Source organism: Podarcis bocagei (assembly GCF_964188305.1).
Source record: "Podarcis bocagei genome assembly, chromosome: 9".
NCBI lineage: Eukaryota > Metazoa > Chordata > Lepidosauria > Squamata > Lacertidae > Podarcis > Podarcis bocagei.
In genome coordinates this window covers 6,078,641-6,091,034 of record NC_138134.1, presented here as the reverse complement: position 1 = coordinate 6,091,034, position 12,394 = coordinate 6,078,641, and the positions used below count along the sequence as shown (strand labels likewise).

The 12,394-nt window shown below is 51.1% G+C and overlaps 1 protein-coding gene across 7 annotated transcripts in view; it reads right to left on the bottom strand.

The window, feature by feature from the left end:
* JAKMIP1 (janus kinase and microtubule interacting protein 1) overlaps positions 1–12,394 on the bottom strand; it is a 99,448-nt gene that overhangs the window by 48,267 nt on the left and 38,787 nt on the right. For all 7 annotated transcript variants that reach the window (XR_014011495.1, XM_081207671.1, XM_081207666.1 and 4 more), the window contains exon 8: positions 11,060–11,119. Coding sequence is in view for 6 of the 7 variants with exons in the window: in XM_081207671.1 (XP_081063797.1) it covers positions 11,060–11,119 (60 nt within the window). In the remaining variant the exon portion in view is untranslated. The remainder of the gene's footprint in view (positions 1–11,059; positions 11,120–12,394) is intronic.

The following is a 12,394-nucleotide window of genomic DNA, read 5'->3' as shown; positions in this document are numbered from 1 at the left end:
TTACCTCTTACACGTAAGCAAGGGAATGATTAGAAGGAACACTTGGGGGAAGTCACTTTGTAATGCTGCAATTCATGATCTTAATGCAAACATGTTGCTTGGATTTCAGAAAAAAAGCTGATTTTAATAAGCTCAGAGAAAGACTAGGTTCATTAATGAGGGAAGGAGGCCAAGATGAGTGGGAGTTCCTGGAGAAAATGCTACTAAAGGCATAATCGGGGGACGGGGATGGGGACCAGTAAACAAAAAAATAAATAAATAGGAAAAATATAAAAAAGGCCAATGTGGTTGCATAAAAAGTTTAGTGGGGAGATGAATAAAAAAAGCAAGGGAGCCTGCCTAAGAGGTGAAAGTCACTAACGGTAAATACAGACCAGTAGCCCACACCTGTAGAGATGGTATCAGGTAAGCTAAAGATCAAAGCAAACTGAGGGAGAGGGATGCTGGGGGGGGGGTGTTCATGTATACTCAGAACAAGAGAAAGTGGAAGTGGTAGTATCATTGCTTCCTAAGGATTGTGGAATGTTAAGGGCCAACTATTAGATGCCGGAACTGCTCAACTCCGTTTTTTGCTTTTCTATTCTTCCAGGGGGGTAATTACATGCAATCTTGCATCGGCAGCATGAAAGTAGATGCAGCCAGTGGGGTGGGGGTGGGCAGCCACAATGCTAGTTTCCCAGCTGGTGTGACACCTCCTCTTGCTTGGAGGGGGAGGGGGAGGGGGAGGAGAGAGTTAGTGGGAAGGTTAGTGCAGTTACTGCACTGGTGGAACCAATCTGATGCGCACAGAACCCCTCCAACCTTCCCAGTAAGCAGCCGTGACACACTTACTGGGAAGGTTGCTTTTCAGCTCTACCCACTTCTGTAGGATGTGTCAGTACCACAGTTCCAGATTTGACAAGGAGAAAGTACCTATTTACCTTAAACAAGTTCAAGTCCTCGGGGTCAGATCAATTTTAGGGTACTGAAGGGGCTTGTTCTCAGAATTGCTGTCTATTATCATGGAGAGTTACAGTGGTACCTTGGTTGCCGAACAGTCCCCCAAAATACTGCTTAATTAATAGGGGACAGCACCTTGCCATCTATTATCTTGTTTCTCGCTCTGGTAGCCCCAAACTCCCAAAATGAGCAATATGTGTAAGCACTTGGCATGTCCATTTTGACTGCTGAAGTATATACAAAAGTAGAGCAAATACAAAATATTCTAAAGTTGGTGGAAAAGTGCTTTACTGAAGGTACCGTATTTTTCGTCCTATAGGGTGCACTGGCCCATAGGACGCACCTTGTTTTTTTTGGGGGGGGGATGAATTAAAAAAATTTATTTCCCCCCCCCAGCCGCGGCTGCCACCCCAAACCTCGCGCGCCCGGCGGGACCTCCCGCCGGGCGCACAAGCCTTGCGGACACCCGCCCGAAGCACGGGGAGCCCTCCGGAGGGCTCCCCGTGCTTCGGGCGGCAAGCTGCCGCCCGCAAGCCTTGTGAGCCCGCGGGAACTCCCGCAGGGCTTGCAAGGTTTGCGGATAGCTTCCTGAAGCCTGGAAAGCGAGAGGGGTCGGTGCGCACCAATGCCTCTCGCTCTCCAGGCTTCAGCAAAAGCCTGCATTCGCCCCATAGGACGCACACACATTTTCCCTTCATTTTTGGAGGGGGAAAAGTGCGTCCTATGGGGCGAAAAATACGGTACCTAGTAACACTGACTGTAGCCTTTATGTTTTTTACTTCATGGTTCCACAGGGAAGCACATGGCTAGGCATGCGTGCAAATAAAGAGCTTTACTGACAGATTCACAGACATCCAAATCCCTCCTCACTCTCTTCATAGCCAACTTTCTCTAACCATGGTCACAGGCTTCGGGATTCCCCATCTCCTTAGCTGCCACAGCAGAGCTCCTTCTACTGGCTGAGATGTAGATTTAGTTTATTAATGTTTGGGTCATAGGCCATCACATATTACTGGCTGTGGAGATGGCTGCCCTCCCATTTCCCCCCTTGATCAGCCACTTTCCTTGTCAAGTGGGAGACAAGCAGGTGCCACAGGGTTCCATCCTGGGCCCATTGTTGTTCAATGTTTTTATAAATGACTTGGACAAAGGAATTGAGGGGGGGCTCGTCAAGGAACCAGGCAGAGGGCCTTCTCGGTAGGGAAGTTTTTAATGTCTGTTGTTTTATTGTACTTTCAATATTTTGTTGGAAGCCACCTGGAGTGGCTGGGAAAACGCAGCCGGATGGGCAGGGTATAAAAATATTATTATTATTATTATTATTATTATTATTATTATTATTATTATTATTATTATTATTATTACTAGCAGCAGCAGCAGCAACAGCAGATGACACCAAACTGGGAGAGCTAGCGAATGCCGAAGAAGGCAGAATCGGGACTCAAAATGACCTCAACAGATTGGAGAACTGGGCCCAAACTAACAAAATGGATTTCAATAGGGACAAATGTAAGATTATATACTTATGCAGGAAGAACAGGCTGCATAAGATGGGGGACACCTGGCTTACTAGTAGAACATGTGAAAAGGACTTAGGGATCTTAGTGAACCAAAAGCTTAACATGAGTCAACTGTGTGATGCAGCAGCAAAAAAATTCTAATGCTATCAACAGAAGTACAATATCCAGATCAAGGAAAGCAATAGTACCACTCTGCCTCGGTCAGACCACACCTGACATACTGTGTCCAGTTCTGGGCACCACAGTTTAAGAAGGATGTTGACAAGCTGGAACATGTGCAGAGGAGGGCGACCAAGAGGACCAGGGGTCTGGAAAGCAAGCCTTATGAGCAATAGTTGAAGGAGCTAGGCATGTTTAGCCTGGAAAAGAGGAGACTGGGAGATATGATAGCCATCTTCAAATATCTAAAGGGCTGTCACATGGAAGTTGGAGCAAGCTTGTTTTCTCTTGCTCCAGAAGGGAAGATCCGAACCAATGGATTCAAATCACAAGAAAGGAGATTCCAACCAAACATGAGGAAGAACTTTCTGATTGTAATAGCTGTTTGACAGTGAAACAGTCTCCCTCAGGAGGTTGTGTACTCTCCTTTATTGAAGGTTTTTTAGTAGAGGTTGGATAGCCATCTGTCATGGATGCTTAGTTGAGGGAGTTGAGCTAGATGACCCTTGGGGTTCGTTCAAACTCTATGATTCTATGATTCCTTAGAAACCAAAGATTCTCCTCCTACCACGGGGGTCAGAGGCAAATGCTCTTTACTTTGGTCCAGTAGCTAGTTTCTACACCAGGAATGGGGAAGCTCAGGGATAGGGGCCAAATATGGCCCTCTAGGCCTCCCTAGCTGGGCCTTGGGACTCTCTAGCCAGCCTTCTGCCCTTTCCCCAGGCCTTGGCCCTTGCACACCCTTCTTGAGTGTTCCTGGCTGTTTGGAGTGTGTCCCAGAACTCAGATAATGGCTTTTGCTTGCCTGGATAGAGATTAGAGAAGGGCTCCTGAGTGTGTGTAAAGCGTAAAGGGACCCCTGACCATTAGGTCCAGTCATGGACAACTCTGGGGTTGCAGATATCCAAACTTGTTGTACACAGGTTTGTATAGATATCCAAACTTCTTATTGCTAATCGTTTCTATAACATGTTATAATGTACAAATACTTGAATGTATATATTTTTGTAGAACATTTCATTCTTGTAGGTCATTTCATCTGGCTGTTTGAGCCCACCCAGGGATGGCTGTGGGCAGGATTCCTGCATTACAGGGAACTGGACTAGATGACCCTTGGGGTCTCTTCCATCTCTCCAGTTCTGTAATTCAGAGAGAGCAATGGGCCTAAGGAAATACGCAGTGGCTGTATCATTCCTGAGATCCACTGTTGCAGCGTTCGTCTCGCTTTATTGGCCGAGGGAGCCGGCGTACAGCTTCTGGGTCATGTGGCCAGCATGACTAAGCCGCTTCTGGTGAACCAGAGCAGCACATGGAAACGCTGTTTACCTTCCCGCCGGAGCAGTACCTATTTATCTACTTGCACTTCTGGCATGCTTTCTATTAAGTAGTGGGTTGACATAGCAGCCGGCACAGCGATTTCTTCAAGTAGCTCTTTATTAAGACAAGCTGGAATAGAACTGACTGTGAACAGCTCAGCCGGCCTGTATTTATAGGCAGCCGGCTGTCAACATTGTAACCACAACAGCTCAGAGTTCCTGCCTAAACTAACTGCCGCGGACCTGAGTGAAAACTATCTACAGACCTGAGTGAAAACTATATACAGTATCCCCCTGTTGGCCCAGGGTGAAACTACACTACATAACACCCCTCCCCACCAAGATAAGGCGTTAGTTACAATCGTAATGGTTTCCTTATATACAGCACTACGCGTAATGGTTCAATTAGGCACAAAAGCATATCGGTTACATTTCCCATACTTAGACCAACAGTGATACCTGTCCAACAACGTAGTCCTTTAAATGAGTTGGGCGCTTGGAAACTCTGCCAGACCGCCGGGGACTGGTAGCCAAGTCCGGAGGGCCACACAGTTCTCGCTGAGGCTGTGGTGCGACCCTAGGTGGCGTTGGAACCAACTCCCCTGGATCCGCTGCTGTGGGTGGAGCCTCCGCAAGTGGAGTGGTCTGAGTCTGTTCTGAGACGGCTTGGTTCGGCTCCACGCTGGCAGTTTGCGAGGGAGGTGTAGGTGGGGCCTCGCCATCTGTACGTGTCTCTTCTGGAGCCGCAAACGCAGTTGGGGGCACCTCGGTAGTGTCTAAGTCGCCAACCCTGCGCCTAAGCTGGTCTATGTGCCGTCGCCACAAACGTCCGTCTTCGAGTGCCACCTGGTACGAGCGAGGTCCAGTGACTCCCACTACTGTGGCTGGCACCCAAGGAATGTCCCCCACATAGTTCCGGGCAAAGACCTGGTTTCCTGGGACAAATGACCGTGGTGCGTTGGCACAGCCTGGGGGTTCAGCCACGGCAAAGTCTGGGTGTAGCCGGTCGAGCGGTGACCTGAGGCGGCGGCCCATAAGCAGTTCAGCAGGACTCCTCCCTGTGGCCGCATGAGGAGTGATGTGCTGCACGAACAAGTATTCGGCGACCCGCTCACGCCAGTCTCCCCGGTCCAGGCGCGCCAGTGCCTCTTTTGTCGAGCGCACCATTCTTTCCGCTTGCCCGTTGCTGGATGGATGAAAAGGTGCCGTTAGGGCATGGCGGATGCCCAGTCCCAAAAGATACCGCTCAAACGTGCCTGACGTGAACTGCGGTCCGTTGTCAGAGACAAGGACATCAGGACACCCATGCGTTGCAAACAGGCCTCGCAGCACCCGGATGACAGCTTCGGTAGTGGTGGAGGGCATCAGGGCGACCTCCAGCCATTTGGAATAGGCGTCCACCACTACCATAAAGGTCCGGCCGTGAAAGGGGCCAGCCAGATCGATGTGCACCCTCGACCAGGGTGTCTTTGGCGTCTCCCAGGTGTGTCCCTTAGCTGCCGGTGGTGCAGGCCTCGACTCTTGGCACGCTTGACAGGCGGATACCCAGGCAGTGATGGCATCGTCCATATTAGGCCACCAGACGTAACATCGAGCCAACGCCTTCATTTTGACAATTCCCGGGTGGCCAACGTGCAGAGCCTCCAGGACGCGCTGACGGAGTCCCTGGGGAATCACGACGCGGTCTCCCCACAGCAGACAGCCGCGATGAGCTGAGAGTTCATGTTGTCTGGTTGCGAAGGGCTGGAGCTCCGATGCAAAAGGCCCTTGTGGCCACCCCCTCCACACCCAGTTGAGCACCCGGCTGATGGTGCGATCCTGGGCAGACGCGGAGGCCACAGTGGCAGCCGATACAGGCGCTGCCGGAAGATCCTCAATCAGAAGGAGCGATGAAGCTGGAGCCGGGTCTTCCACAAATGCTGGAAGAGGGCAACGGCTGAGGGCGTCGGCATGGCCCATCGATTTCCCCGGGCGATGGATGAGCTGGTAGTGGTAGGCAGCCAGGAAAACAGTCCATCGCAGCATGCGTGGTGAGAGGACCGGTGGAGTTGGACGATCACCGGCGAGGAGGCCCAGGAGTGGCTTGTGGTCAGTGATGAGGTCAAAAGTCCTGCCATAGAGGTATTCATGGAACCTCTTCACTCCAGCCACAAGTGCCAATGCCTCCTTGTCGAGCTGGCTGTAATTCCGTTCTGCCGGAGATAGTGTCCTGGAAAAGTAGGCGAGCGGTGCTTCTCTTCCATCTGGAAAACGGTGACTAAGGACAGCACCGATGCCAAAAGGTGAGGCGTCGCAGGCAAGGACCAGCGGTCTGGATTCACTGTACTGTACCAGCACACTGTCTGAAGAAAGGAGAGCCTTGACCGCGTTGAAGGCCGCCGTCTCTCGATGACCCCAGGCCCAAGGCGTCTTAGTGCTAAGGAGTCGGTGAAGAGGCTCAGCCACTGTGGCTTTGTGGGGCAGGAACATGTTATAAAAGTTCAGCAGCCCCTTGAATGCCTGCAACTCCGTTTTGTCCTTCGGGGTGGGGGCCTGCTGGATAGCACGGATCTTGGATGTGGTTGGATGAAGGCCGGAGGCATCGATAAGATAGCCCAGGAACTCTACCTGTGGAACGGCAATCAGGCACTTCTCCCTCTTTACCTTGAGCCCGGCCTCCTGGAACCTGGTCAGCACGGCACGGAGGCGCTCGAACAGCTGCTGGTGTGATTCTGCAGACACCAAGACGTCATCAAAATATGGTACCACGCCCGGAAGGCCTTGCAGGAGACGCTCCATAAGGCTTTGGAAGATGCCAGGAGCCACACTCACCCCGAACTGCAACCGGCGGCAACGGAATGCCCCCCGGTGGGTGACGATCGTCTGGGCTTCAGCAGTGGCATCATCGACTGGCAGTTGTTGATAGGCTTGGGCAAGGTCCAGCTTAGCGAAGACCTTACCCTCACCCAGGGAATGCAGCAGGTGTTGGACAACAGGAACCGGATAAGCGTGCTGCTGAAGTGCCTTGTTGATTGTGCACTTGTAGTCAGCGCAGATTCTCACCGACCCATCTGGCTTGACAGGCGTGATGATGGGGGTTTCCCACTTTGCGTGGTCAACGGGCTCCAAAACTCCTTGGGCAATCAGTTTGTCCAGTTGTTCGTCCACCTTAGCCTTGAGAGCAAAGGGAACCCGGCGTGGCTTAAGCTTGATGGGGGCGACTTGTGGATCAAGGCTAAAGGAGATGGGCGTACCAGTATATTGTCCCAAGGTGCCGTCAAAAACCTCGGCAAAGTCTTTGACCAGACCCTTAGTCTCTGCGTTAGAGATGCAGTTGATGCCGGTGACTTCCAGGCCGAGGGCATCAAACCAGTCTAGCCCTAGGAGGCTTGGCCGCTGACCTTCGACCACCACCAACCGGAGCAGGCCCGAAAAATCCTTGAAGGCGATCCGGAACCAGCCAACGCCTACCACGGGAATGTCGTTTCCCTGGTAGTCTCTCAGGTGTACGCGGTGAGAGTCGAGTTGCCTTTTGGATACTCTGGGTATCAGTCTTTTGATGGTGCTCCATGACACGACGGACAGGGCAGACCCGGTGTCGATCTCCATGTCACATGGAGCTCCTTCAATGAGCACCGTGACGTTCAGCTTGCGTCGCGTAGACGAGTCGGTTTGGCCAATTGTGGTTCCAGACGGGCAGCGGCAGTTGGTGAGAGCGAAACAACTTTCCTTGGCAGACTGGAGTGAAGACTTGAACTTGCGAGTCGATGAAGGGGGGGTGTCAGACGGAGCCGATCGGCAGACCTTAGCGATGTGGCCCCTTCTGGAACACCTCCTACAGATGGCGTCTCTGAATCGACACTTGGCACGGGAATGGTCGCCTCCGCAGCCAGCACATTCCGGTTGGCCCTTGGACTTCTGTTGGAGCTTCCGGCGCTCCCGCTTTGTCTGGTGCACGTCATCGTCTTCACTGGAGGATGCCTCATCACTGCTGGCCTCTTCATGATGCACCGGAACTGGCCCCCTAGCAAGACGCGGGCTGCTGGACTTGCGGATCTCCTGGGCGGAGCGTTCAGCAGCTTCTGAGGCCACAGCCTCCTCAATGGCTTTCTGTAGCGTGAGGTCTGGCTTGGCTAGGAGACGCCGTTGCAGATGGATGTCCCGGACTCCGCAGACGATTCGATCCATCAGGGCATCGTCTAAGTCTCGGAACTCACAGTGCATTGCAGCCTGTCGCAGGGCGGTGGCGTAGTTGTTGATTGACTCCCCCTCTGCCTGGTTCCGGTGGTAGAATGCATGGCGGGCAGCAATCTTGGACGGCTTTGGTGCGTAGTGGTTGCGGAGCTTCTCTTGGATCGTGTCCCATGGTGTTGCCTGGACTGCTTCAGGCGCAACCAATGCTCGGGCCGTCTCAAACACCTCAGGCCCACAGAGGCTGAGGAATAGGCCCCGCTTCCGATCCACTGATACTGCTGTCAGCTCGTTGGCTTGGAGGTAGCAGTCGAACCGAGCGAGGTAGGAGTCCCATGACTCAGAGGCTGGCGCAAACGGCGGTAGAGGCACAAGTGAAGCCATGATTCCGATGCCGGCGTGAAGGGCGATGGATGGAACACAGTGCTCTAGCCAGAACAGTCAGCTCTGAATTGGTTCTGCCCAGTGATTTCGCTCAGTGATTTCGCTCAGTGATTTCGCTCTGTGATTCAGCTCAGTTCAGAGGCTGGCCGCATCTGGCTGTGCTCTGATGTCCATCCATCCCATCCTCGTCGCCAGTATTAAGTAGTGGGTTGACATAGCAGCCGGCACAGCGATTTCTTCAAGTAGCTCTTTATTAAGACAAGCTGGAATAGAACTGACTGTGAACAGCTCAGCCGGCCTGTATTTATAGGCAGCCGGCTGTCAACATTGTAACCACAACAGCTCAGAGTTCCTGCCTAAACTAACTGCCGCGGACCTGAGTGAAAACTATCTACAGACCTGAGTGAAAACTATATACAGTATCCCCCTGTTGGCCCAGGGTGAAACTACACTACATAACACCTTCGAACTGCTAGGCTGGCAGGAGCAGGGACTGAGCAACGGGAGCTCACCCCGTCGCGGGGATTCAAAACCACCGTGGCTATTTGGAGTGTGTCCCAGAACTCAGATAATGGCTTTTCCTTGCCTGGATAGAGATTAGAGAATGGATCTTGAGTGTGCGTAGAAACTAGCTTATGGTATGAAGTTTACATCCACTGCTCAGCAGCCTTTTGCCCTCCCTGCTACTGGCATGCAACCCCCAGGGTTTCCATACGTCCAGATTTCCCTGAACATGCCTGGGATTCCAAAGGCAAAATCACCATCTGGGTGGATTTAAATTTTGAAAAATGTCCAGAGGTTTTTTGGGGCATGTGCTGAGGGAGTGGGTGAACAGTCTGTCTGTCAGTCTGGAGGGTGGGTGGCTGGCCAGCTGAGTGGACCCCGCTTTCTCCCCACGGTGAGTTAAGAGCCACGTCACGCCTCCCTCCTCCTCCCCTCAGCGGTCTCTGGGTCTAGGCCTGGCTGCAGTCCCCACAGCCCTGCCCCCGCTATGGAGCCACACACACAAATGTTAAAATGTGAGGACTCTTGCTTGCCGTTTTGCTCCCTCGCCCAAAAATCAAACTTCTCATTAATCCAAACATTTACCGTATTTTTCGCCCTATAGGACGCATTTTTCCCCCTCCAAAAATGAAGGGGAAGTGTGTGCGCGTCCTATGGGGCGAATGCAGGCTTTCGCTGAAGCCTGGAGAGTGAGAGGGGTCGGTGCGCACCAACCCCTCTCGCTCTCCAGGCTTCAGGAAGCTATCCCCCCAGCACGGCAAACTCCGGGAGCGATGGCAAGGTTGCGCGCAACTTCGCCATCGCTCTGGGACCTGTTCTGGGGGCTGGGGTCGGGGGAAGATCGGGCTTCCCCCGTCCCCAACCCCACAAGCTCCGAGAGCGATGGCGAAGCTGCACGCAACTTTGCCATCGCTCTCGGACTCTCCAGGCTTCGCGCAGCTCTCCGCAAGCGGTGGGAGCCCGGTGCTGGGCTTGCGGAGAGTTGCCTGCATGCCGAAGCCTGTGAAGCCATAACCTCTGCTCATGTGCAGAGTACATCACACATATGATTAAACATAATTGGCCTCTTTTGCCTAAGATAGGAAGAGGATCCTCCAGGTCTGGGAAGGATAGGCAAATCCACGTGACATCCATACAGGCCTAGATACAATGCTTTCCATTTTAGAAATTCATTGAGAAACAAACTCACACCCCCCCCCAAAAAAAACCCCAGTTGCATTTTACAACATTCAGAGCTGGCTGGCCCATGAGGCAAGGCAAAGCAGTCAGATCCAGGCCCTAGGAGTGTGCCACTTGCCTCCTCCTCCTCCATGCCCTCCCCACCACTGTGTGCCCCCCCTCCTCTCCAGCCTCCTTTCCTCTTTTTCCTGGGCCACCTCCAGATGGCAGTAGGGGGGTCTGGCAGGGAGGGGCAGAGAAATATCCTGGCCTGACGCTGCTCACATTCAGTGCTGTAGAATTATGTTTCCGTTTCAAACAATACCTATTATTTATAAGATTTTATGAAGGCTTTTCATAATACATTACAATAAAAAACAAACTAATCTAAACAAAAAGAAAAAAGAAAGAATATACAACAGTGTATGTGCTGTCACCTGTTTCCTTTTTTACTATTTCATTATGTATTGATTGATTACAAGACTTTATAGAGTTTTATCTGTACTGTAACCTGCTTTAGGATTGTTTAATACTGAAAGCGGGTAATAAATTTTATAACTAAATTAAACTGTTTCAGAAGAAGCCCAGTTGAGTTATTTGGGACAGACTTACAGATAAGCGTGCACATGTTTGCAAACTTAGCTGTGCAAAACAGAACATTAAGAAAAAGTGCAACCACCAGGCCTTTAGCAGTACTTTCCAGGTTACGCTGCAGTTAAATACTTGACATCTCCATATATTAAAGTAACAAGAAGCAGCTGTGAAAAAATCAGCATTTTGTGGTTTTTTTAATTAATTATTAATAATGATGGCAATTGTTGTTTTTCTTATTTTATTGCCATAATTTTAATATAGAAAAGAAGTCTGGAAGAACCATTATCCCTTAGTCTCAATAAAAATGTCACTCACCTTTGTGGGTTTCAAATTCTGCGTCTTCTGTTTCCTGGAGCGTAACCATCGATCCCGCTCCTAGAGCAAGGAATGTCTTTTAAATAATTTATTTAGTATATATTCAAAATACGTAACAGATAATCATGGGTGTGGAATCTAAAACTCTAACATGTTGCACAGCAAAGCTAAAGATCCCTTTCCATTTCTTCTTCTGAAATACACACTTTTAGAACTAGTTGCCACAGAGGAAAATCTGGAGGAAACACAGCGAATCGACAATGTACACAGCTGACAAGCCATGAGAAATGGAAAGAGATTTTGGATAATTTCACTTATCCGCTCCTTCTTTTATGAGATAGATTCATGAGTTATGAGAAACAGAAATGAAAACATGAAAAAGGAGATGGGCTTAAAACTGGACAAATTGATTATTTCCTTCTAATTCAGGAGTAGGGAACATTTTCTGGTCAGGTTCTTATTGCTCCACCCTTGGCAGGCCAATGTTAACAGCGAGGCAGGGCCACTCACCATAGGCGCCGACTCCATGGGGCCTGAGGGGGCTCGAGCCCCCTCAAAAAAATTTTTTGGGGGGCTCAGCCCCCCCAATAATCTCGGGCGCCCTTCCAGCAGAGCGCCGCCGCCGTCCCCCGCCTCCTCCCCACCTGCTCCTTCACCAGCCAGCCAGCCAGCCGCGCGCCCTAATCGGAGAGCCCCGGCCGTCCCCCGCGAGATTAGGGAATCCCCGGGGGCGGGAGCTCCTGCCTCGCTGCTTCGCAGCACCACCGCCACTGCCAAGGCACTGCCGGAAATCCCGCGAGAACAGGGGAATCCTGACTGGCCACACCTCCCAGCCAGCCAATCGGCTGGCTGGGGGGCGTGGCTTGCCCTATTTAGGGCCGGAGCCACTTTATTTGCATATTCATGAGCTTATTTATTATTAATGAGCTTTCCCGGGCCCCCCCAATATTTTTTATAAGTCCGCGTCCCTGCCACTCACCTGTTAATCACCTAACCTCACAGTGATGTCAGGTGATGCTTCCCTTGTTGGGACTTCAAAGTGAAGCACAGAATTTTCAAACGGCCCTTTGTAAACATCCACATGCAGGAATATAAATTAATATTGGGGATACTACATGCCCACTTCACTTTTTGGCTTGTAGATATAACTTTTTCTATTATTTGTGATCTTTACCCCCAAACACATAGCCTTCTGTTATACTTTGCCAAGAATGCAATGCTTTGAAAGCAGCAAACATGACTGTCTGTTGTCACAAGGCTGCTCCCCTCACTTTCCCCTGCTCCTCCTCCATGGCTGATGTGACAAGGAAGAACATGAATTTGGGTAGGGGAGGC